The 26,917-nt window shown below is 31.8% G+C and overlaps 1 protein-coding gene and 3 long non-coding RNA genes across 5 annotated transcripts; 3 read left to right on the forward strand and 1 right to left on the reverse strand.

Moving 5' to 3' along the window:
* Positions 1-381: 381 nt before the first annotated feature.
* On the forward strand, positions 382-1,131 carry LOC121220206 (uncharacterized). Its single transcript, XR_005917379.1, has 2 exons — positions 382-524; positions 748-1,131. It is a non-coding gene; the product is annotated as an uncharacterized lncRNA (long non-coding RNA).
* A 9,066-nt stretch (positions 1,132-10,197) lies between these two features.
* Positions 10,198-11,633, reverse strand: LOC107921440 (uncharacterized). 2 transcript variants are annotated; one of them, XR_001691067.2, is made up of 2 exons: positions 11,341-11,633; positions 10,198-10,856 (listed from the first exon to the last, which is right to left on the reverse strand). It is a non-coding gene; the product is annotated as an uncharacterized lncRNA (long non-coding RNA). The 2 variants fall into 2 exon arrangements; XR_005917380.1 differs by lacking the exon at positions 11,341-11,633 and adding an exon at positions 11,009-11,334.
* Positions 11,634-14,382: 2,749 nt separating this feature from the next.
* On the forward strand, positions 14,383-15,134 carry LOC107921885 (uncharacterized). The gene is made up of 2 exons (XR_001691129.2): positions 14,383-14,525; positions 14,749-15,134. It is a non-coding gene; the product is annotated as an uncharacterized lncRNA (long non-coding RNA).
* Positions 15,135-25,239: 10,105 nt separating this feature from the next.
* Positions 25,240-26,184, forward strand: LOC107921256 (histone H3.2). The gene is made up of 2 exons (XM_041099563.1): positions 25,240-25,751; positions 25,905-26,184. The coding sequence occupies exon 1, from the start codon at positions 25,341-25,343 to the stop codon at positions 25,749-25,751; it is 411 nt and encodes a 136-aa protein (XP_040955497.1). The 5' UTR covers positions 25,240-25,340; the 3' UTR covers positions 25,905-26,184.
* The last annotated feature ends 733 nt before the right edge of the window (positions 26,185-26,917 follow it).

The following is a 26,917-nucleotide window of genomic DNA, read 5'->3' on the forward strand; positions in this document are numbered from 1 at the left end:
AACTTATGTATGGTAAAAAGATTAATAAAAAATTCAATCGTATGAATTAGGGTATATTTTTTAAGTTTACGAGTACAATTACTAAGGTGTGGATAAATATAATAGCCAATTATTTGCAATTTTTTATTTCCTACAAGTTATTGTATAAAAAATTATTTTCAATTAATTATCAAAAAAAGGAAAATGTTAATATATGGTAAGTATATCTAAATTAATTGTGCTATTATTATCTTGCCATAGGTGACATATAAAGCATAGTGCAAAATCTTCTATTTGATTTTTCTCTTCCTACAAAATTCGCAAGTATATCTTCACCTACCAAGTCATAACTTTACTGCAATATTAGGTTAAAGAAATTCCAAGAAATTCAACTATAAATGGCCAAATGCATGTCATTTTTTGTATATCATCAGCTTGTTATATCATATAACTAACTCTTTGTTTCATCTCACAATAGCTTTCATTTTAAACTATGGCTTTTTTCGGCGTGGTTTCTCTTTTTGCGGTTTTGCTTGTGGCTTATTGTTAGTATCTAAAATATTTATCCAGTTCGATATTTAATTATTGCATACATATATATACATGTAACTTTTTTAGTATAAAAGCGATTGCAGTATTAAAATAAGGGAGGGGTTGCAATCGTTGCGATTCAAATCCTATGTGTCTTAAACTAATTATATATAATAGCTAATATAAAATAACTAACAAAATTTTTAAATGATGAAAAATTTGTTCTTTAATTTGCAGGTGTATCAAACTTAAAAGCATGCACTCGTGACATAGACTGTTTGGGCCAGTGTAAACATGGTGGTTTTTGTGACTTGACAACTAAAAATGTAGTTGCTTGCCGGTGTCGGGGCAGCTACCATCTAACATTGCAGCAACAGTGGACGCTATGCAGCGATGACGTAAACTGCAAAGGATTGCCCACCAGCTTGTTAAGCCCATAACATTCAAGGTGGCATTTGTGTCTGCAAACGTTGTGCCTGAAGAAAACAAAATCCGAACAAAAAACTCCAAATTTAAGCCTTTCGACAATGCCATATATTTTAAGATAAACTTTGTATCCAAAAAATTTGGAAATAAATTATTAGTGAAGAAAAAGGATGTCAAAGAGATCTTATTTACTTATGTTATACTTCGTTCAAGTATCATAACTTCATATATTTTCAATTGAACATAGATGGTTCTAATTTTTGGTCCATCAAATTTATATGCTATCAATGCAATCCTTTAATTAATGGATTTAATGACTACTGTTATAATATCATGCCAGCTAGTCATTTCCACATAATTCGCACAAAAAGAGGCTTGATTTAATTAATGGATTTAACGACTACTGCTTGGGTTAAGATAGAGTTATCAAAACTCAAAAAATGATCTAATTGGAGAATAGGAACTAAACCCACAACTTACCGATACTATGAGATTGATAACATAATTTAATCTACCCTATAGTTTATTTGGGCACTACGATTTCAAATTTTAAAAAGTAGAAGGGTTACAATAATCGTTTGGAGAGATGTAGAGGGGCAAGGGACGGGTAAACTTTTATTTTTTATAATAACATATTTATTTAATATTAATATTAATATAAAATTATTTTTAATTAAATTTTAATGGGGTGTTGACTTTAGCAATCCCATTAGTTAAAACTTTATTTTAATGGCACTAACTACAGGTACCAAATTCAGTAACAGAATCAAAGTTTAAGTATTCGGATTGGCCAAAAAATTGTTTCAGTACCTATGTCAAACAAAGGAAATAGTTCAAGGGCCTCCTATTCAATTAAGCCTTTAATAAAATCTCAAATTAAAGAGAAATATGTTGGTAAATGTGATCTTATTGTACTGAACATTTACCTATTTTCTATGCATTTGAACGATGAATAAATAAATAAATTTAATTTCACATTTCACTTTTATATCTTGTGTTTCTGTCTTCCATGTTTTACTTACATATAGAAATTGTAACAAGTAAATGTTAGCTCATTGATTGTCTAAGTTGAAACTGATGATAAGTGTGGCACTATAAGAATGTTTACAATTCGAGAAAGACAATTTACTTCTATTGATAATCTAAATGTGTCTGTAATCCCGTAAAAGAATCAAAGTGAGCATTTGATTAAAATACTCAGAAGCATTATTAAGTCGTCTACAATGCTTGTTAAGGATATGATTAGTGTTGGCTATCCGAGCAGTTGAATCCACGGGTAGAGACATAAATGTATTGCTTGGAAGAATGAGACATTAGACTAAACCTAAGATGGATCAATTCACTTGTGACGTTCATGGTGTGACTTGCCTAAATCCTGAGTTAGCCACTGACCATGCGTATGTAACTCATGTGCTTTGATATTAGTGTAGGCTTATGCTCCTAACATGACCGAGTCGATAGCCAATATGTTGGGTACATGACTTGAGTTTGGCATTGCTTTACTAGCAACAATGAAATCCATACCTCGACTAAGAGTTAACGATATCCTCTTATTGATATTGTTTGGATTGATAAAAATGGATTTGGCCACGGGGTTGCTTGTTTTCGAACGAGTAATTTATCACTGTCATTAGTTGGCATTGATCATATTAACAATTAAGAAGACACAACGATGATGATAAGATAAAATATGATTTTATTGAGTGAATAAATCTAACTCAAAGGACTCAATGATATCATATGAGATCATTAGACAATGTAGTTGGATGAATTGCTTTCATAAAGAGTAAACAATAAGTAGTTTTCAATCGTGGTACTACATGTGGACTGACTTCAAGATTAAGTAAATTGTGAATTATCTGAACGAAGCTTCTGGACATAATTGCATTTACTCGAGCCTAATTGTATATATCCAATTCGTCCCTCTGCTAGCTCAACAAAAGCTCAATCAGACTGCATTTGAATCAAAAGAAAATTCTATGACTTTAGAAATAATTTAATTGAGTCGATTTATTCAGGATAACTATTGTGCTACCTTTATTAGAAACACATTGAGTTGGACTTACTCTTTCACTATCAGAGATAACATACACAATACAAACATCCAACCATTTAGTGATTTCTTTTTTCACTACCTCCTCCATAGTTGGGTTTAACCGACATTACGCATCAACAATTGGCTTCTTACCTTATTCCAGCAAAAGTTAAAAAATATATGTTAGGGATCGACCCGATTAAGCCACAAACAAGTAAAAATAGCAGAAGAAATTGAGAAGATGAACACACAAATTTAACGTGGAAAAACCCCTCTAAAGAGAATAAAAAACCACAGGCAAAGATAATTTTACTATAATGGCAAAAGAATGTAGAGTACAAAAGATGGAGATAAATCTAAACCCCGAAAACCCGAAAAAACAAAGAACCCTCAAAATGTAAACACAAAATTCTCTGAATGTGTTATGAGTTCTAATCTAATGGTTGTGTTTTCTAAGGTTGTACAAGAGCCTATTTATAGGCTAAATTCATATGTCATATAATAATAAAATAATCTAAACTAATCAGTGCTTGACTGAAATAAATAGACAGAGTTTAACTAAAAGATTATTTTTCAAATTTGACTGAAAATAGGAGTCATACTTAACAAATCTCCACCTTGACTCATATTTCTACAATGCCATCTTTGCCAAAGCCCGTCACGAGCCTATCTTGAACTATGTAGGGAATTAACAAAGTCGAATCAGTGCTTAGAAACTGGAAGACTTCTAGCCTTCGACTTGTACACTGCCAAATCAAAACTAACCCGAATCTGATTTTTACGAACACAGTGCCCTAACTTTTCAAAACTTGTATCCAAAAGAGAACCTCTATTCAACGAAACGGTCATACATTTTTCCCTCTTATGACCAAGTTGCCTCCGCTCCAAACGAGTTGACTTCGACTCTGTAACGGATGAGGGACATCCGATTTCACTGGTCACTGTAAAACCTTCCTGAATATAAAGACTGTCAGTTCTTTTACCTTTTTACAAAATAAGAGCTCCACGAGATACTTTAATGCCACTTGACTTGATGTTGATTCTGCATCCTTTCAAGTCTAAAATACTCAAGGAGATGAGATTCTTTCGTAAATCAGGTACATACCTGACATCTAAGAGTGTCCTAATCGTCCCATCGTGTATCCTAATTTTAACAGTACCAATACCAATTACCTTACTAGATGAATCATTTCCCATGCGCACAACTCCACCTTCAACCAAACTGTATGTAGACAACCATTCTCTATTGGGACACATGTGGAAAGAACATTCCGAATCTAGGATCCATTCGGACGTGAGCTTGGAGTTATCGCTCATGGACACTAACAAGAAATCATCACCGCTTTCATCGCCCAAATTAGCATCAGCTACATCTTCCTCGTTACTCTCAGCAGCTCTTTTATTTCACAGTTTATAACAATCTGCTTTGACGTGACCTAACTTTTTACAATAGCGACACCTTTTGTCTCTTTTCTTTGATGCTACCAAAACGGAAGCTTGCCTATCTGCCTTGCTATCCAAATGAAGCTCATTGTCGAGTTTGTCTCTACTCAACAAATGACCCTTCACATCTTCAAACGAGAGTTTGTCTCTGCCATAAATCAAGGTCTCCCTGAAATACTTGAATGAAGGGGGTAAAGAGCACAATAATAGCATAGCTTGGTCTTCATCATCAATATGAACCTCAACATTCTTTAAATCATTTAAAAGAGTAATGAATTGACTGATGTGATCTCTAATAAGCTCACCTTTGTTCATGCGAAACGTAAATAGACGTTGTTTCAACACTAAACGATTAGCCAGGGACTTAGTCACATAAAGAGTTTCTAACCTTTTCCACAAGGCAGATGAGGTCTTCTCCATCAATACCTCCTCAATACCGTATTCGTGAGGCACAACTGGATTGCAGACAAGGCCTTTTCATCAAGCTCTTCCCATTCTGTTTTATTTAGATTCTCAGGCATTTTCCCGGTAACAACCTTTTTCAAACCAGATTGAACTACGATTGCCATCATCCAAACTTGCAACATATTGAAATTTGTCTCACCATCGAACTTTTCAATTTCAAATCTTGTTGTTGCCATATCTGAATGGGCTGATCTAAGAAAATTGAACTAGCTCTGATACCACTTGTTAGGATCGTCCCGATTAAGTAACAAACAAGTAAAAATAGTAGAAGAAAGTAAACACAAAATTCTTTGAATGTGTTATGAGTTCTAATCTAATGGGTGTGTTTACTAATGTTGTAAAAGAGCCTATTTATAGGCTAAATTCATATGTCAAATAATAATAAAATAATCTAAACTAATCAATGTTTGACTGAAACAAATAAACAGAGTTTAACTAATAGATTATTTCTCAAATTTGACTAAAAATAGGAGTCATACTTAACAAATCTCCACCTTGACTCATATTTCTACAACGCCATCTTTGCCAAAGCCCGCCACGAGCCTATCTTGAACTATGCATGAAATTAACTGAGTCGAATCTGTGCTTAGAAACTAGAAGACTTCTAGCCTTCGACTTGTACACTGCCAAATCAAAACTAACCCGGGTCTGATTTTCACGAACAGAGTGCCCTAACTTTTCAAAACCTGCATCCAAAAAAGAACCTCTCTTCAACGAAATGGTCATACATTTTTCCCTCCTATGACCAAGTTGCCTCCGCTCCAAACGAGTTGACTTCGACTCTGTAACAGACGAGGGACGTCCGATTTCACCGGTCACTGTAGAACCTTCCAGAATATAAAGACTGCCAGTTCTTTTACCTTTTAACAAAACGAGAGCTCCACGAGATACTTTAATACCGCTTGACTTGATGTTGATTCTCCATCCTTTCAAGTCTAAAATACTCAAGGAGATGAGATTCTTTCGTAAATCAGGTACATACCTGCATCTGAGAGTGTCCTAATCATCCCATCATGTATCCTAATTTTAACAGTTCCAATACCAATTACCTTACTAGATAAATCTTTTCTCATGTGCACAACTCCACCTTCAACCAAACTGTATGTAAACAACCATTCTCTATTGGGACACATGTGGAAAGAACATCCCGAATCAAGGATCCACTCGGACGTGAGCTTGGAGTTATCACTCGTTGACACTAACAAGAAATCATCACCACTTTCATTGGCCAAATTAGCATTAGCTACATCTTCCTCGTTACTCTCAGCAGCTCTTTTATTTCGCAGTTTATAACAATCTGCTTTGACGTTACCTAACTTTTTACAACAGTGACACCTTTTGTCTCGTTTCTTTGATGCTACCAAAACGGAAGCTTGCCTATCTGCCTTGCTATCCAAATAAAACTCATTGTCGACTTTGTCTCTACTCAACAAATGACCCTTCACATCTTCAAACGAAATTTTGTCTCTGTTCATTGTGGAGACTTGTTGTTGCCATATCTGAATGGGCTAATCTATGAAAATTGAACTAGCTCTGATACCACTTGTTAGGGATCGACCCGATTAAGCAATAAACAAGTAAAAATAGCAGAAGAAATTGAGAAGATGAACACAAAAATTTAACATGGAAAAACCCCTTCAAAGAGGATAAAAAACAACAAGCAAAAATAATTTTACTATAATGGCAAAAGAACGAAGAGTACAAATGATGGAGATAAAACTAAACCCCAAAAACCTGAAAAAACAAAGAACCCTCAAAACGTAAACACAAAATTCTCTGAATGTGTTATGAGATCTAATCTAATGGGTGTGTTTTCTAAGGTTGTACAAGAGCCTATTTAAAAGCTAAATTCATACGTCAAATAATAATAAAATAATTTAAATTAATCAGTGTTTGACTAAAATAAATAAACAGAGTTTAACTAAAAGATTATTTTTCAAATTTGACTGAAAATAGGAGTCATACTTAACAATATAAATTATAAAAACAAAAAACGATCTAATTAGAGAATATGAACTAAATCCACAACTAACACATAGTACGAGACTAATAGCATAATTTAATCTAACAAATTTAACTTCTATTGTTTATGCAAGTACTAGAATTTCAAATTAAAAAAGTAGAATAATTATAATTGATCAGATAAAACTAAAAGGACTAAATCCACAACTTATGTATGGTAAAAAGATTAATAAAAAAAAGTCAATCGTATGAATTAGGGTTTATTTTTTAAGTTTACGAGCATAATTACTAAGGTGTGGATAAAAATAATAGCCAATTATTTGCAATTTTTTATTACCTACAAGTTATTGTATAAAAATATTATTTTCAATTAATTATCAAAAAAAGGAAAATGTTAATATATGGTAACCATATCTAAATTAATTGTGCTATTATTATCTTGCCATAGGTGACGTATAAAGCATAGTGCAAAATCTTCTATATGATTTTTCTCTTCCTGTAAAATTCGCAAGTATATCTTCACCTACCAAGTCATAACTTTACTGCAATATTAGGTTAAAGAAATTCCAAGAAATTCAACTATAAATGGCCAAATGCATGTCATTTTTTGTATATCATCAGCTTGTTATCATATAACTAACTCTTTGTTTCATCTCTCAATAGCTTTCATTTTAAACTATGGCTTCTTTCAGCGTGGTTTCTCTTTTTACGGTTTTGCTTGTGGCTTCTTGTTAGAATCTAAAATATTTATCCAATTAGATATTTAATTATTACATACATATATATACATGTAACTTTTTTAGTATAAAAGAGATTGCAGTATTAAAATAAGGGAGGGGTTGCAATCGTTGCGATTCAAATCCTATGTGTCTTAAACTAATTATATATAATAGCTAATATAAAATAACTAACAAAATTTTTAAATGATGAAAAATTTGTTGTTTACTTTACAGGTGTATCAAACTCAGAAGCATGCACTCGTGACATAGACTGTTTGGGCCAGTGTAAACATGGTGGTTTTTGTGACTTGACAACTAAAAAATGTAGTTGATTGCCGGTGTCAGGGCAGCTATCATCTAACATTGCAGCAACAGTGGACGCTATGCAGCGATGACGAAAACTTCAAAAGATTGCCCACCAGCTTGTTAAGCCCATAACATTCAAGGTGGAATTTGTGTCTGCAAACGTTGTGCCTGAAGAAAAAAAATCCGAACAAAAAACTCTAAATTTAAGCCTTTCAACAATGCCATATATTTTAAGATAAACTTTGTATCCAAAAAATTGGCAAATAAATTATTAGTGAATAAAAAGGTTGTCAAAGTGAACTTATATACTTATGTTATACTTCGTTCAAGTATCGTAACTTCATATCTTTTCAATTGAACATGCATGGTTCTAATATTTGATCCATCGAATATATATGCTGTCAATGCAATCCTTTTAATTAATGGATTTAACGACTACTATTATAATATCATGCCAGCTAGTCATTTCCACATAATTCGCACAAAAAGAGGCTTGATTTAATTAATGGATTTAACGACTACTGCTTGGGTTAAGATAGAGATATCAAAACTCAAAATATGATCTAATTGGAGAATAGGAACTAAACCCACAACTTACCGATACTATGAGATTGATAACATAATTTAATCTACCCTAGAGTTTATTTGGGCACTAGGATTTCAAATTTTAAAAAGTAGAAGGGTTACAATAATCGTGGGAGGAGATGTAGAGGGACAAGGGACGGGTAAATTTTTATTTTTTATATTAACATATTTATTTAATATTAATATTAATATTAAATTATTTTTAATTAACTTTTAATGGGGTGTTGACTTTAGCAATCCCATTAGTTAAAACTTTATTTTAATGGCACTAACTATAGGTACCAACTCCAGTAACAGAATCAAAGTTTAGGTATTCGGATTGGCCAAAAAATAGTTTCAGTACCTATGTCAAACAAAGCAAATAGTTCAAGGGCCTCCTATTCAATTAAGCCTTTAATAAAATCTCAAATTAAAGAGAAATATGTTGGTAAATGTGATCGTATTATAGTAAACATTTACCTATTTTCTATGCATTTGAACGATGAATAAATAAATAAAGTTAATTTCACATTTCACTTTTATATCTTGTGTTTTTGTCTTCCATGTTTTACTTACATATCGAAATTGTAACAAGCAAATGTTAGCTCATTGATTGTCTAAGTTGAAACTGATGATAAGTGTGGCACTATAAGAATGTTTACGTTTCGAGAAAGATAATTTACTTCTATTGATAATCTAAACGAGTCTGTAATCCCATAAAAGAATCAAAGTGACCATTTGATTCAAATACTCAGAAGCATTATTATGTCGTCTACAATTCTGGTTAGGGATATGATTAGTCTTGGCTATCCGAGTAGTTGAATCCACGGGTAGAGACATAAATTTATTGCTTGGAAGAATGGGACATTAGACTGAACCTAAGATGGATCAATTCACTTGTGACGTTCATGGTGTGACTTACCTAAATCCTGAGTTAGTCACTGACCATGCGTATGTAACTCATGTGCTTTGATATTAGTGTAGGCTTATGCTCTTAACATGACCGAGTCGATAGCCAATATGTTGGGTACATGACTTGCATTTGGCATTGCTTTACTAGCAACAATGAAATCCATACCTCGACTAAGAGTTAACGATATCCTCTTATTGATATTGTTTGGATTGATAAAAATGGATTTGGCCACGGGGTTGCTTGTGTTCGAACGAGTAATTTGTCACAGTCATTGGTTGACATTGATCATATTAACAATTAAAAAGACACAACGATGACGATATGATAAAATATGATTTTATTGAGTGAATAAATCTAACTCAAAGGACTCAATGATATCATATGAGATCATTAGACAAAGTAGTTGGATGAATTGCTTTCATAAAGAGTAAACAATTAGGGCATGTTTGGTTCGCTGTATTGGATTAGATGTGTATTGGATTAGAGGTGTAATGGAATAGAGGTGTAATAGCAAATCAACTGTTTGGTTGAATGTAATGGAATAGAGGCGTAATAGTAGTCTTGTGTTTGGTTGAATGGAATAGAGCTGTAATAACATAAAGGAAAAAACTAAAATGATTAGAATACCCTTAGCAGAAATTTGTTTAGATAAATGATTATTGTTATTGCTATTAAATTTTAATAAGATTATTAATATCAGTAATAAATAATTTAATCATATTTTAACATAATTATTATTAAATATATTTTAATTAAAATTTATTTCACTTGAAACAAGAAAAATAAAATTAGGTTGAGAATATTGATTTGAAATTTATTTCTAAAATGAAGATATGCCGTTAACAATTTAATAATTAAAATGTTAAATTAATGATATTAATAATTATATAGTAATTATTTACAATTCGATGGTCAAAATGTAATATAGACCATACAATGAAATCTCAAATAAAAGATGACAAAATAGAAGTTCTAAAGCAACAAACAATCTATGAAGATTAGGTCTTTGTCAAAGAGTCGTGGTAAAACCGCGTTCCAATTTCTTCATTTGACCCACAGCTTCATGGATTTGCCACTGCCATTAGCTCAAAAATGTCCTGAAAATGACCCCTTATTTTATCTTCTATTGGCCTACTCCTTTGCTACTATCTGAAGCACCTTTTCATCACTTCATGGTTATTTAGAAGGAATTTTAAAGAAATGGAAACTCAGATAATTTTTAAGAAATTGAAGAAGATGAATACAACTTATCAAAACATTTAACTCAAATCACTACTCTGAATATATATAAATATGCTCTTTTCTCTATCAGGGAGCAGTTTGTAATTCAAAATATCAGTTGTTTGAATCCATCTTTATAATTTAAATCCTTGCTCCCGTTACCTGCCAGTTCTAGCACTTCTGCAGTCGAGTATTCGAGAATTGCAGCTGTGTATACAGCAGCTGTTGCTCCGACCCTTCCATTTGCACTAACCCTTGTTTTTAGCAGTCGATGGACACAACCCACCGGGAACTATAGGAGAACATACAAAAATAAGAAAAGTAACTGATTATGATTTAGAAGAACCAACTGGCATTCTACTTGTATACAAACTATAATAAAATGTTCAGTCTATCATGTATCCTACAAAAGATGATGCTAATATGTCGTGATAGCATGCTAACCGCAAAACAATTTAGGATGCAGTGAATACAGTCTTAATTCAAACACGGAAAAGGAAGCTGATTTCAAGATTCCAGAAACATATTGGCAATAACCAAGTCAAGTTCCAGATAACACAAGAACCATTGATAAGCTTGTAACTGAGGAAACCTATCCCAACTGGCTGAAGAATATAACCAACTCAACCATCATATCCACCAAAACCTACCAAATAGCAAAAGTTCAGGGTAGTAGATTCCTATGGTGGCCATAATGAGCCTAAGAAGATGCAGAACCAAGATTAAGGAGGTGCAGTATGTTGACAGCATATAGGAATAGACCAACTCATACATACCTTTTGATTCATAAATTAATGAAACCTGCCCCCTCCCTTTTTCCTTTCTCTCTATCTCTAACACATGATGGCAAATGTTGTTGTGTGTAGACTTTACGGGACCAGAAAAAAATTGGTTTATAATTGACAATACTATGAGCCATCTTTTTAGATGAAACTAAAAAGACCTGCTTTGTATATAAAAGTAACACGCATAGCATTTATCACAATCAACAAGACCTTAATAGACATCCACATCGCTTTATTCAACAACTCAGTTATCTTCCAAATTGGTAAAGACTTCAGATAACAAAATGTCAATTAATGGCATGGCAAGTAGTTGTAGCAGGAAAATTGCAAGCAAGTCATATGCAGATAAATTTCAATTCAATTAGATCAACCAAAACAGAGAAATTGAACCGATATTTAATAATCAAAACAATTGTAAGAGACAAATTCTGCTCCCTCACAAATTTCAACAGCTCCTTGGCATAAGGAAATTACATTCAAATCTAAGATGCTATACAACTAATCCACTAGATGTCAAAGCCTAAACCAGAGTGATCAACAAGAGCATATTGTCCAAACTCCAATTGTGTTGCTCTGGCTCTTCATTTTTTTCAAAGTACCTATGTCGACATCCATATTAGACATCGGTATAGAGGTATGATCCTTCAAATACAAGGAAAGCTTAAAGAGATTGTTGTGCTGCACACATTCCTGTATCCAACACTTATGTCCAGTCCAAGTAACATAGAACCCTACACCCCATCATTCCCCCCTTTCTTTGCCCTACTCATGGAAATAGTAATTAATAAGGCAGAAATCTAGACCATAAATTGTTCATAGAATACATAAGGTAACCAACAAAGAGCGTAAAACGTAATTGTTCCAGTATTGTCAAAAGTGCAAAGGCGCACTCATGGGTGCTGGAACCCAGTATTGTCAGGTGCAAAGCACAAAAAAAAAGAGAAGGAATTGTTCCAGTATCTTCCTTACCGGTTCCAATGGACAGAACACAGTTTCACATATGGAGAGGAACGGAAACTGTGAGATGGAGGCTGCTTTCTGATCGGTGTTCAAAGTCTAGTTGTGACGCCAAAGAGAGGTAAAAAAGAGAAGGAGAAACGGTGAGGAGAGTGGAGAAAAAAGGTAGAAGGAAGAAACAGAAGATTTTGGGTAAGACAGAAGCGTCAATCGGGAGGCTAAAACAGGGAAGAAAATTGAATCAGGACCTAAACTGAGCAAAAGGGATGTATTACAAATCGGTGGATTTCACCGATTAGGTAAGTAACGTATTACACCCGTAATAGCATTACCATGAACCAAACAACGGAATAAAGGGGGTTTAAGTAGGGCCCATCGATTAGCCAATACACCCAACCAAACATGCTGTAAGTAGTTTTCAATCATGGTACTATATGTGGACTGACTTCAAGATTAAGTAAATTGTGAATTATCTGAACAAAGCTTCTAGACATAATTGCATTTACTCGAGCCTAATAGTATATGTGATTAGTCTTGGCTATCCAAGCAGTTGAATCCACGGGTAGAGACATAATCGTATTGCTTGGAAGAATGAGACATTAGACTGAACCTAAAATGGATCAATTCACTTGTGACGTTCATGGTGTGACTTACCTAAATCCTAAGTTAGTCACTGACCATGCATATGTAACTCATGTGCTTTGATATTAGTGTAGGCTTATGCTCTTAACATGACCGAGTCGATAGCCAATATGTTAGGTACATGACTTGGGTTTGGCATTGCTTTACTAGCAACAATGAAATCCATACCTCGACTAAGAGTTAACGATATCCTCTCATTGATATTGTTTGGATTGATAAAAATGGTTTTGGCCACGGGGTTGCTTGTTCTCGAACGAGTAATTTGTCACAGTCATTAGTTGACAATGATCATATTAACAATTAAGAATACACAACGATGACGATAAGATAAAATCTCATTTTAGTGAGTGAATAAATCTAACTCAAAGGTCTCAATGATATCATATGAGATCATTAGACAAAGTAGTTGGATGAATTACTTTCATAAAGAGTAAACAATAGGTAGTTTTCAATAATGGTACTACATGTGGTCTGACTTCAAGCTTAAGTAAATTGTGAATTATCTAAATAAAGCTTCTCGACATAATTGCATTTACTTGAGCCTAATTGTATATGTTCGATTGGTCCCTTTGCTAGCTCAACAAAAGCTCAATCAGACTGCATTTGAATCAAAAGAAAATTCTATGACTTTGAAAATAATTTAATTGAGTCGATTTATTCAGGATAACTATTGTGCCAACTTTATTAGAAACACATTGAGTTGGACTTACTCTCTCACTATCAGAGATAACATACACAATACAAACATCCAACCATTTAGTGATTTCTTTTTTACTACCTCCTCCATAGTTGGGTTTAACCGACATTACGCATCAACAATTGGCTTCTTATCTTATTCCAGCAAAAGTTAAAAAAATATAAATTATAAAAACAAAAAATGATCTAATTAGAGAATATGAACTAAATCCACAACTAACACATAGTACGAGACTAATAGCATAATTTAATCTAACAAATTTAACTTCTATTGTTTATGCAAGTACTAGACTTTCAAATTAAAAAAGTAGAATAATTATAATTGATCAGATAAAACTAAAAGGACTAGATCCACAACTTATGTATGGTAAAAAGATTAATAAAAAAAATTCAATCGTATGAATTAGGGTTTATTTTTTAAGTTTACGAGCACAATTACTAAGGCGTGGATAAAAATAATAGCCAATTATTTGCAATTTTTTATTACCTACAAGTTATTGTATAAAAATATTATTTTCAATTAATTATCAAAAAAAGGAAAATGTTAATATATGGTAACTATATCTAAATTAATTGTGCTATTACTATCTTGCCATAGGTGACGTATAAAGCATAGTGCAAAATCTTCTATATGATTTTTCTCTTCCTACAAAATTCGCAAGTATATCTTCACCTACCAAGTCATAACTTTACTGCAATATTGGGTTAAAGAAATTCCAACAAAATTCAACTATAAATGGCCAAATGGATGCCATTTTTTGTATATCATCAGCTTGTTATCATATAACTAACTCTTTGTTTCATCTCTCAATAGCTTTCATTTTAAACTATGGCTTCATTCGGCGTGGTTTCTCTTTTTGCGGTTTTGCTTGTGGCTTCTTGTTAGTATCTAAAATATTTATCCAGTTCGATATTTAATTATTTCATACATATATATACATGTAACTTTGTTAGTATAAAAGAGATTGCAGTATTAAAATAAGGGAGGGGTTGCAATCGTTGCGATTCAAATCCTATGTGTCTTAAACTAATTATATATAATAGCTAATATAAAATAACTAACAAAATTTTTAAATGATGAAAAATTTGTTGTTTAATTTGCAGGTGTATCAAACTCAGAAGCATGCACTCGTGACATAGACTGTTTGGGCCAGTGTAAACATGGTGGTTTTTGTGACTTGACAACTAAAAAATGTAGTTGTTTGCCGGTGTCAGAGCAGCTACCATCTAACATTGCAGCAGCAGTGGATGCTATGCAGCGATGACAAAAACTTCAAAGGATTGCCCACCAGCTTGTTAAGCCCATAACATTCATGGTGGCATTTGTGTCTGCAAACGTTGTGCCTGAAGAAAAAAAATCCGAACAAAAAACTCTAAATTTAAGCCTTTCAACAATGCCAAATATTATAAGATAAACTTTGTATCCATAAAATTGGCAAATAAATTATTAGTGAATAAAAAGGTTGTCAAAGAGAACTTATTTACTTATGTTATACTTCGTTCAAGTATCGTAATTTCATATCCTTTCAATTGAACATGCATGGTTCTAATTTTTGATCCATCGAATTTATATGCGGTCAATGCAATCCTTTAATTAATGGATTTAACGACTACTGTTATAATATCATTCCAGCTAGTCATTTCCACATAATTCGCACAAAAAGAGTCTTGATTTAATTAATGGATTTAACGACTACTGCTTGGGTTAAGATAGACATATCAAAAGTCAAAAAATGATCTAATTTGAGAATAGGAACTAAACCCACAACTTACCGATACTATGAGATTGATAACATAATTTCATCTACCCTATAGTTTATTTGGGCACTAGGATTTCAAATTTTAAAAAGTAGAAGGGTTACAATAATCGTGGGGAGAGATGTAGAGGGACAAGGGACGGGTAAATTTTTATTTTTTATAATAACATATTTATTTAATATTAATATTAATATAAAATTGTTTTTAATTAAATTTTAGTGACGTGTTGACTTTAGCCATCCCATTAGTTCAAACTTTATTTTAATGGCACTAACTACAGGTACCAAATTCAGTAACAGAATCAAAGTTTAGGTAGTTGGATTGGCCAAAAAATAGTTTCAGTACCTATGTCAAACATAGTAAATAGTTCAATGGCCTCCTAATCAATTAAGCCTATAATAAAATCTCAAATTAAAGAGAAAGATGTTGGTAAATGTGATCGTATTATAGTAAACATTTACCTATTTTCTATGTATTTGAACGATGAATAAATAAATAAAGTTAATTTCACATTTCACTTTTATATATTGTGTTTCTGTCTTCCATGTTTTACTTACGTATCAAAATTGTAACAAGCAAATGTTAGCTCATTGATTGTCTAAGTTGAAACTGATGATAAGTGTCGCACTATAAGAATGTTTACATTTCGAGGAAGACAATTTACTTCTATTGATAATCTAAACGAGTCTGTAATCCCACAAAAGAATCAAAGTGAGCATTTGATTCAAATACTCAGAAGTATTATTACGCCGTCTACAATTCTAGTTAGGGATATGATTAGTCTTGGCTATCCGAGCAGTTGAATCCACAGGTAGAGACATAAATGTATTGCTTGGAAGAATGAGACATTACACTGAACCTAAGATGGATCAATTCACTTGTGACATTCATGGTGTGACTTACCTAAATCCTAAGTTAGTCACTGACAATGCATATGTAACTCATGTGCTTTGATATTAGTGTAGGCTTATGCTCTTAACATGACCGAGTCGATAGCCAATATGTTGGGTACATGACGTGTGTTTGGCATTGCTTTACTAGCAACAATGAAATCATTACCTCGACTAAGAGTTAACGATATCCTCTCATTGATATTGTTTGGATTGATAAAAATGGATTTGTCCACGGGGTTGCTTCTTTTCGAACGAGTAATTTGTCACAGTCATTAGTTGACATTGATCATGTTAACAATTAAGAAGACACAACGATGACGATAAGATAAAATATGATTTTATTGAGTGAATAAATCTAACTCAAAGGACTCAATGATATCATATGAGATCATTAGACAAAGTAGTTGGATCAATTGCTTTCATAAAGAGTAAACAGTAAGTAGTTTTCAATCATGGTACTACATGTGGACTAACTTCAAGATTAAGTAAATTGCGAATTATCTGAATGAAGCTTCTGGACATAATTGCATCTACTCGAGCCTAATTGTATATGTTCGATTGGTCCCTCTGCTAGCTAAACAAAAGCTCAATCGGGCTACATTTGAATCAAAAGAAAATTCTATGACTTTTGAAATAATTTAATTGAGTCGATTTATTCAGGATAACTATTGTGCCACCTTTATTAGAAACACATTGAGTTGGACTTACTCTCTCACTATTAGAGATAACATACACAATACAAACATCCAACCGTTTAGTGATTTCTTTTTTACTACCTCCTCCATAGTTGGGTTTAACCGACATTACGCATCAACAATTGGTTTCTTATCTTATTCCAGCAAAGTTAAAAAAATATAAATTATAAAAACAAAAAACGATCTAATTAGAGAATATGAACTAAATCCACAACTAACTAGTACGAGACTAATAGCATAATTTAATCTAACAAATTTAACTTCTATTGTTTATGCAAGTACTAGAATTTCAAATTAAAAAAGTAGAATAATTATAATTGATCAGATAAAACTAAAAGGACTAAATCCACAACTTATGTATGGTAAAAAGATTAATAAAAAAAATTCAATCGTATGAATTAGGGTTTATTTTTTAAGTTTACGAGCACAATTACTAAGGTGTGGATAAAAATAATAGCCAATTATTTCCAATTTTTTATTGCCTACAAGTTATTGTATAAAAATATTATCTTCAATTAATTATCAAAAAAAGAAAAATGTTAATATATGGTAACTATATCTAAATTAATTGTGCTATTATTATCTTGCCATAGGTGACGTATAAAGCATAGTGCAAAATCTTCTATATGATTTTTCTCTTCCGACAAAATTCGCAAGTATATCTTCACCTACCAAGTCATAACTTTACTGCGATATTAGGTTAAAAAAATTCCAAGAAATTCAGCTATAAATGGCCAAATGCATGTCATTTTTTGTATATCATCAGCTTGTTATCATATAACTAACTCTGTGTTTCATCTCTCAATAGCTTTCATTTTAAACTATGGCTTATTTCGGCGTGGTTTCTCTTTTTGCGGTTTTGCTTGTGGCTTCTTGCTAGTATCTAAAATATTTATCCAGTTCAATATTTAATTATTACATACATATATATACATGTAACTTTTTTAGTATAAAAGAGATTGCAGTATTAAAATAAGTGAGGGTTTGCAATCGTTGCGATTCGAATCCTATGTGTCTTAAACTAATTATATATAATAGCTAATATAAAATAACTAACAAAATTTTTAAATGATGAAAAATTTGTTGTTTAATTTTCAGGTGTATCAAACTCAGAAGTATGCACTCGTGACATAGACTGTTTGGGCCAGTGTAAACATGGTGGTTTTTGTGACTTGACAACTAAAAAATGTAGTTGCTTGCCAGTGTCGGGGCAACTACCATCTAACATTGCAGCAACAGTGGATGCTATGCAGCGATAACAAAAACTTCAAAGGATTGCCCACCAGCTTGTTAAGCCCATAACATTCAAGGTGGCAATTGTGTCTGCAAACGTTGTGCCTGAAGAAAAAAAATCCGAACAAAAAACTCAAAATTTAAGCCTTTCAACATTGCCAAATATTATAAGATAAACTTTCTATCCAAAAAATTGGGAAATAAATTATTAGTGAATAAAAAGGTTGTCAAAGAGAACTTATTTACTTATGTTATACTTCGTTCAAGTATCGTAACTTCATATCTTTTCAATTGACCATGCATGGTTCTAATTTTCGATCCATCGAATTTATATGTGGTCAATGCAATCCTTTAATTAATGGATTTAACGACTAATGTTATAATATCATGCCAACTAGTCATTTCCACATAATTCGCACAAAAAGAGGCTTGATTTAATTAATGGATTTAACGACTACTGCTTGGGTTAAGATAGACATATCAAAACTCAAAATATGATCTAATTGGAGAATAGGAACTAAACCCACAACTTACCGATACTATGAGATTGATAACATAATTTAATCTACCCTAGAGTTTATTTGGGCACTAGGATTTCAAATTTTAAAAAGTAGAAGGGTTACAATAATCGTGGGGAGAGATGTAGAGGGACAAGGGATGGGTAAATTTTTATTTTTTATAATAACATATTTATTTAATATTAATATTAATATTAAATTATTTTTAATTAAATTTTAGTGGGGTGTTGACTTTAGCCATCTCATTAGTTCAAACTTTATTTTAATGGGACTAACTATGGGTACCAACTCCAGTAACAGAATCAAAGTTTAGGTATTCGGATTGGCCAAAAAATAGTTTCAGTACCTATGTCAAACAAAGCAAATAGTTCAATGGCCTCCTATTCAATTAAGCCTTTAATAAAATCTCAAATTAAAGAGAAAGATGTTGGTAAATGTGATCGTATTATAGTAAACATGTATCTATTTTCTATGCATTTGAACGATGAATAAATAAATAAAGTTAATTTCACATGTCACTTTTATATCTTGTGTTTCTGTCTTCCATGTTTTACTTACATATCGAAATTGTAACAAGTAAATGTTAGCTCATTGATTGTCTAAGTTGAAACTGATGATAAGTGTGGCACTATAAGAATGTTTACATTTCGAGAAAGACAATTTACTTCTATTAATAATCTAAACAAGTCTGTAATCCCGTAAAAGAATCAAAGTGAGCATTTGATTCAAATACTCAAAAGCATTATTATGTTGCCTATAATTCTAGTTAGGGATGTGATTAGTCTTGGCTATCCGAGCAGTTGAATCCACGGGTAGAGACATAATCGTATTGCTTGGAAGAATGAGACATTAGACTGAACCTAAAATGGATCAATTCACTTGTGACGTTCATGGTGTGACTTACCTAAATCCTAAGTTAGTCACTGACCATGCGTATGTAACTCATGTGCTTTGATATTAGTGTAGGCTTATTCTCTTAACATGACCGAGTCGATAGCCAATATGTTAGGTACATGACTTGGGTTTGGCATTGCTTTACTAGCAACAATGAAATCCATACCTCGACTAAGAGTTAACGATATCCTCTCATTGATATTGTTTGGATTGATAAAAATGGATTTGGCCACGGGGTTGCTTGTTCTCGAACGAGTAATTTGTCACAGTCATTAGTTGACAATGATCATATTAACAATTAAGAATACACAACGATGACGATAAGATAAAATATCATTTTAGTGAGTGAATAAATCTAACTCAAATGACTCAATGATATCATATGAGATCATTAGACAAAGTAGTTGGATGAATTGCTTTCATAAAGAGTAAACAATAGGTAGTTTTCAATAATGGTACTACATGTGGACTGACTTCAAGATTAAGTAAATTGTGAATTATCTAAATAAAGCTTCTGGACATAATTGCATTTACTTGAGCCTAATTGTATATGTTTGATTGGTCCCTTTGCTAGCTCAACAAAAGCTCAATCAGACTGCATTTGAATCAAAAGAAAATTCTATGACTTTGAAAATAATTTAATTGAGTCGATTTATTCAGGATAACTATTGTGCCACCTTTATTAGAAACGCATTGAGTTGGACTTACTCTCTCACTATCAGAGATAACATACACAATACAAACATCCAACTGTTTAGTGATTTCTTTTTTACTACCTCTTCCATAGTTGGGTTTAACCGACATTACGCATCAACAATTGGCTTCTTATCTTATTCCAGCAAAAGTTACAAAAATATAAATTATAAAAACAAAAAACGATCTAATTAGAGAATATGAACTAAATCCACAACTAACACATAGTTCGAGACTAATAGCATAATTTAATCTAACAAATTTAACTTCTATTGTTTATGCAAGTACTAGAATTTCAAATTAAAAAAGTAGAATAATTATAATTGCTCAGATAAAACTAAAAGGACTAAATCCACAACTTATGTATGGTAAAAAGATTAATAAAAAAAATTCAATCGTATGAATTAGGGTTTATTTTTTAAGTTTACGAGCACAATTACTAAGGTGTGGATAAAATAATAGCCAATTATTTGAAATTTTTTATTACCTACAAGTTATTGTATAAAAATATTATTTTCAATTAATTATCAGAAAAAGAAAAATGTTAATATATGGTAACTATATCTAAATTAATTGTGCTATTATTATCTTGCCATAGGTGACGTATAAAGCATAGTGCAAAATCTTCTATATGATTTTTCTCTTCCTACAAAATTCGCAAGTATATCTTCACCTACCAAGTCATAACTTTACTGCAATATTAGGTTTAAAAAATTCCATGAAATTCAGTTATAAATGGCCAAATGCATGTCATTTTTTTGTATATCATCAGCTTGTTATCATATAACTAACTCTTTGTTTCATCTCTCAATAGCTTTCATTTTAAACTATGGCTTCTTTCGGCGTGGTTTCTCTTTTTGCGGTTTTGCTTGTGGCTTCTTGTTAGTATGTAAAATATTTATCCAGTTCAATATTTAATTATTACATACGTATATATAAATGTAACTTTTTTAGTATACAAGAGATTGCAGTATTAAAATGAGGGAGGGTTTGCAATCGTTGCGATTCGAATCCTATGTGTCTTAAACTAATTATATATAATAGCTAATATAAAATAACTAACAAAATTTTTAAATGATGAAAAATTTGTTGTTTAATTTTCAGGTTTATCAAACTCAGAAGCATGCACTCGTGACATAGACTGTTTGGGCCAGTGTAAACATGGTGGTTTTTGTGACTTGACAACTAAAAAATGTAGTTGTTTGCCGGTGTCAGAGCAGCTACCATCTAACATTGCAGCAACAGTGGATGCTATGCAGCGATGACAGAAACTTCAAAGGATTGCCCACCAGCTTGTTAAGCCCATAACATTCAAGGTGGCATTTGTGTCTGCAAACGTTGTGCCTGAAGAAAAAAAATCCGAACAAAAAACTCTAAATTTAAGCCTTTCAACAATGTCATATATTATAAGATAAACTTTGTATCCAAAAAATTGGCAAATAAATGATTAGTGAATAAAAAGTTTGTTAAAGAGAATTAATTTACTTTTGTTATACTACATTCAAGTATCGTAATTTGCTGTTTAAATGATGAAATTTGTTGTTTAAGTTGCTGGTGTATCAAACTCAAAAGCATGCACTCGTGACATAGATTGTTTGGGCTAGTGTAAACATGGTGGCTTTTCTGACTTGAAAACTAAAAAGTGTAGTTGCTTGCCGGAGTCGGAGCAGCTACCATCTAACATTGCAGTAATGGTGGGTGATATGCAACGATGACGGGAACTGCAAAGGATTTCCCACTATCTTTTTAGGCCCATAACATTCATGGTGGCATTTGTTTCTACAAGCATTGTTCCTGGAAAAAAAACAATATTTTTTTCGTTCAGAGAACTAAATTTAAGCCTTTCAACAATGCCATATATTATAAGATAAACTTTTTATCCAAAAAATTGACAAATAAATTATTAGTGAAGAAAAAGGTTGTTAAAGAGAATTAATTTACTTTTTTTATACTTCGTTCTTGTATCGTAATTTCATATCTTTTCAATTGAACATGCATGGTTCTAATTTTCGATCCATCGAATTTATATGTTATCCATATAATGCTTCGATATCCTCTCAATTTTATTATTGTGTTGCCTTTTCGCACGCCTATTTTCCAATCCTACATAAGGTCAATCCTTTATATAACAATCTGATTTGTCTGTCTAAAATTTTAATAGCATAGGGAGATGGTTCTTATACAACTATAATAGTAGGATTCTATAGAGAACTAATTTGATTATCTTTTTGTACATCTAATTTGATTCTTCTTAGTCCTGATATTTTTAGAATTTTTATATTTTTGTCTTGATCTAAACCGTGACCATCAAATTCATTAAGTTAATTTTGATGTTTTAAAATTCTTATGCGACAAACTGATAACCAAATGTGTAATATCATGCCAGCTAGTCATTTCCACATAATATTCACAAAAAGTGACTCGATTGAATTAATGGATTTAACAGGTATTGTTTGGGTCAATATAAAAATGTCAAAAAATATAAAAACAAAAACTGATCTAATTGGAGAATAGGAACTAAACCCACAACTTAGGGATACTATGAGACTGATAACATAAATTAATCTACCAAATTATCTGCAATTGTTTATTTGAGCACTAAGATTTCAAATTCTGAAAAGTAGAGGGGTTAAAGTAGGGGTGGTGGGGGGAGATAAGGAAGGATGAGGGAGGGTAAATTTTTATTTTATTTCTAATAACAATAATAATATAAAGTTATTTTTAATTATATTTTAATAGGGTGGTGACGTGGCACAATCACATTGGTTGAAACTTTTTTTTAATGGCATTAATTGTAGGTACCAACTTCAATAACGGAATCAAAGTTTAGGTATCCGGATTGGCCCAAAAATAATTTAGGTTCCTAAGTCAAACAAAACCAATAGTTCAAAGGCCTCATGTGCAAAATTTCCTATTGACAAATAGATGGACTAATTCCCTTAGTATTAGTGATGGTCCAACCGACTCCCTTGCATACTCTAAGTTTTCAGACAATGGTTTCAGTTCAAGTGTAGGTGGTTTCATAATATAAGACCCGATTTCAGAAAAACTAAAAGAAAATCGTGTATTGGTCCAGGCAAATCCATTCTATGTAAAATAAGAGATAAATAAATTGAAATGCTTTTCATGATCTTATTGACATGACTAGGATTTTTTTTATGATACATTCCTAATTGAATAAAATCCTAATCTATTAGGCGTGAATTGCTTTAAGCACAATTATTGGACAGTTTCATTTTTTATTCTTTTTTTTGTTCAAAAGAAAATGATATTTTGTTTTTCGAAACTATATATTTTGAAATATTTACGAATATATTAATATATTTTCAATTTTCAATAAAAAAGAATCCAAAATTCTTATCAACCAGTTAATTTGTAATTGAATTTTTTTTATTAACCAAAGGCCTCAAAACCGAAACCTTAAAAAATGAATGGGCAATTCCTCTTTATCAAATGCATCCAGTAAAGGTCCTAATGATTCCTTGAAACATCACCACTAATTCGACTAAGCGACCATGTCCTCACACTACCATCTTCAATTAAATCCACACTATCTTCCTTATCATTATAAAGCAAAGACACATTAGGCATACTAGGATCCGAAACCATACAATCAGATCAATTATGACATTCCACTTCACATTCCAAAGAATAATCACTTTCAAGATTCAATAAAGGATCCACAACCAACTCCTCTTGCTGGGGTAGACGAAGTGGAGTATACGTAATACGAAAAGTTGATTGTGTACCAACTGTAACAACTGAACATCGATAATGGCAATATAGAACGATCATAAAGCAATAAGAAAGTAAAATTAAGAACACAAATTTTACGTGGAAACCCTTTTAGGGAAAAACCACGAGCAAAGGAGAAAAAAATTCACTAATGATGAAATTTGAATTATACAAAAGGAGTTTCAACTACTTCTATTTATAGCTCAAAAAATCTTATTCTAATAAATGTCAAATAGAATGTGAAAAATATCTATATCAATTTTTAACATTTGTACTTTATCATTTAATCAAAACCTAATTTATTATCTATATCAATTTTTTAATAAAAATATCTATTACATAATTTTGTGGTTCACTAATATTGGGTGTGTTATAATCTAATAAATTTTAATATTTCATTTATGGCATCAATGTATGTAGATGTTTTATTTTTAGCATAATTAGCATATTTCTTTTGCTAGGAGAATAAAAGAAAAAGGATGTGAAAAATAAAGATTAAAATTTTTATTCTCTTCAAAAATTTGAAATTAAGGCCATATATTTTTATTTTTAGAATTTAATCTCTTTATATTTTAGATTTCAAAATTTAGGTTAAACTGTTAAATTCATGTTAATTACAACATCATTTTTTCAATTATATGATAACCCAATGAGTTTTTTTTTTCCAAAATACCACACCAACAAATTTAACAAAAAAATTTTAATTATGTTAACAGTTGAACTTGAATTCTGAAATATGAAAAGTAGAGGAACTAAATTATTGGAAATAAAAATATAGGGACTAATTTCTATTTTTTAAAAAGTACAAGGAGTTATAGCACATTTTGACCAAAAATCTATGTGAATTGTGAAGGGACAAGATCAATGGATAAATCCCATTGGTTGTCTGGACATACGACGGATAGTCATCCAATACTCACTGGCTTTAATAGATCACATCCGTCAATATCTCCTGAGTGGACGGCTTAGATCCTCTCGAACAGATCGCTAACGAAAAGTTAAAAAATGCGCCCAAACTTTAAAACCATGCTGCTTAAAAGGAATCCTATTGGCCAATTTTCATCGCTCCACAACTTAACAGCCGTCGATAACCCATCCAATATACGGTTCAAATTGCTCCATTTAAAATATTTCCTAATTACTTATTCCCGCCTCCCCCTTTATATATATCCCCTTCAATTTGCCTAACTTACTTCCGTCGAAAATCTTTTCTTTCAAACTATCTTTAGCTTTCCCGCGATCCAAACACCCTTATTTTCTCGTCAATTGTTCGACGAATGGCTCGTACCAAGCAAACTGCTAGGAAATCAACCGGTGGCAAGGCTCCACGTAAACAACTAGCCACGAAGGCTGCTCGGAAGTCAGCTCCGGCGACCGGAGGAGTGAAGAAGCCTCACCGTTTCAGGCCAGGAACTGTGGCTCTCAGGGAAATCAGGAAATACCAGAAGAGCACCGAGCTCTTGATCAGAAAGCTTCCATTCCAGAGGCTTGTGAGAGAAATCGCCCAAGATTTCAAGACTGATTTAAGGTTCCAAAGCAGCGCCGTTGCCGCTCTTCAAGAGGCTGCCGAGGCTTATCTCGTCGGGTTGTTTGAAGATACCAATCTTTGTGCTATTCATGCTAAGAGGGTTACCATCATGCCTAAAGATATCCAGCTTGCTAGGAGGATTCGAGGCGAGAGAGCTTAGGTTGGTTTATTTTCTGTTGATTGATTCCTAGAATTAGTGATCTCGTTCATTTTGTTGTATTAACTTTGCAAGTGTTGGTTGTATATCGATGGAATTCTAATTGATGCTTTATAGTTTCATGAAATTTGATTAATTTAATGGAAACTGGGACAGGTTAAAGCATTTGAATTGAATAGGGATACAAGTTGGGCCTACAAATATATGGAATCTGAACAAAATAAAATGGTGAATGGCAGAAGAAAACACGCCAAGTTCGAGATTGTTTTATGCAAAATTTCATTTCAATAATACATTTATGAAATGTATCAACTAAATCATCTGCACCAGAAGTTACAAAATTTTGGATCTGATATCATGTTTTTAGTTGGAAATATTGTGGAAAACCCAGTTTAGGAAATGGTGGGATCAATGGCAACTTTGCATTGTTTAGCTACGTTAGAAAGAATACAAATAATAGTGTCATTAATTATATATCAATTGAATAATAAGTAAACTTTACTCTTTAAACATAAATGTGCTAAACATGTTTTTTTTTAAAATTAAATTGGTAAAAATTCTTTTCAATCCCTCTTAATTTTAATATTGGTACTTTAATCTTTGTTAATTTTAAAAGTAAACAATTAATTACAATATTAATGTTTTATGTCAATTGTACATAATTTCAATTTGTATGATAATAAATTTAATTTTCAATGGTTATATATTTTGCCAATTTGATCTTAATTCTGAAAAAAAAAACAAATTTAATTGCAATATATATAATTGTTGTAGGTTAAATTTGTTAAGTTGAAACTAAGTTAATAGAATGTGTAAATTTTAAGTGCTAAATTTAATGTTATATCAATCAAATTATATACAATTGACAAAAAATATTAATATCATGATTAATTGTCTTTAGTTGCCTATTTTCAAAATTAGTAGATTAAATTGCTTCAAATTTTCTGAGAGATCAATTTGTTTAATATCAAAATTAAGAGGGACTAGAGAGTTCTTTTTACCAAATAAATTATATTATTTTAGGGTACTTTAATCTTTTTGTTTTTTTTGAAAAGCCAATAAAAAATTTTCATGTGGTGGGTTTACATCAATAAAATATTAACTTTATTACTAAACCAAAGATTATTTTTAATATAATATTTACATTTTAATTGTATTATGCATATGTT

The sequence above is a fragment of the Gossypium hirsutum genome, chromosome D08, assembly GCF_007990345.1.
Source record: "Gossypium hirsutum isolate 1008001.06 chromosome D08, Gossypium_hirsutum_v2.1, whole genome shotgun sequence".
NCBI lineage: Eukaryota > Viridiplantae > Streptophyta > Magnoliopsida > Malvales > Malvaceae > Gossypium > Gossypium hirsutum.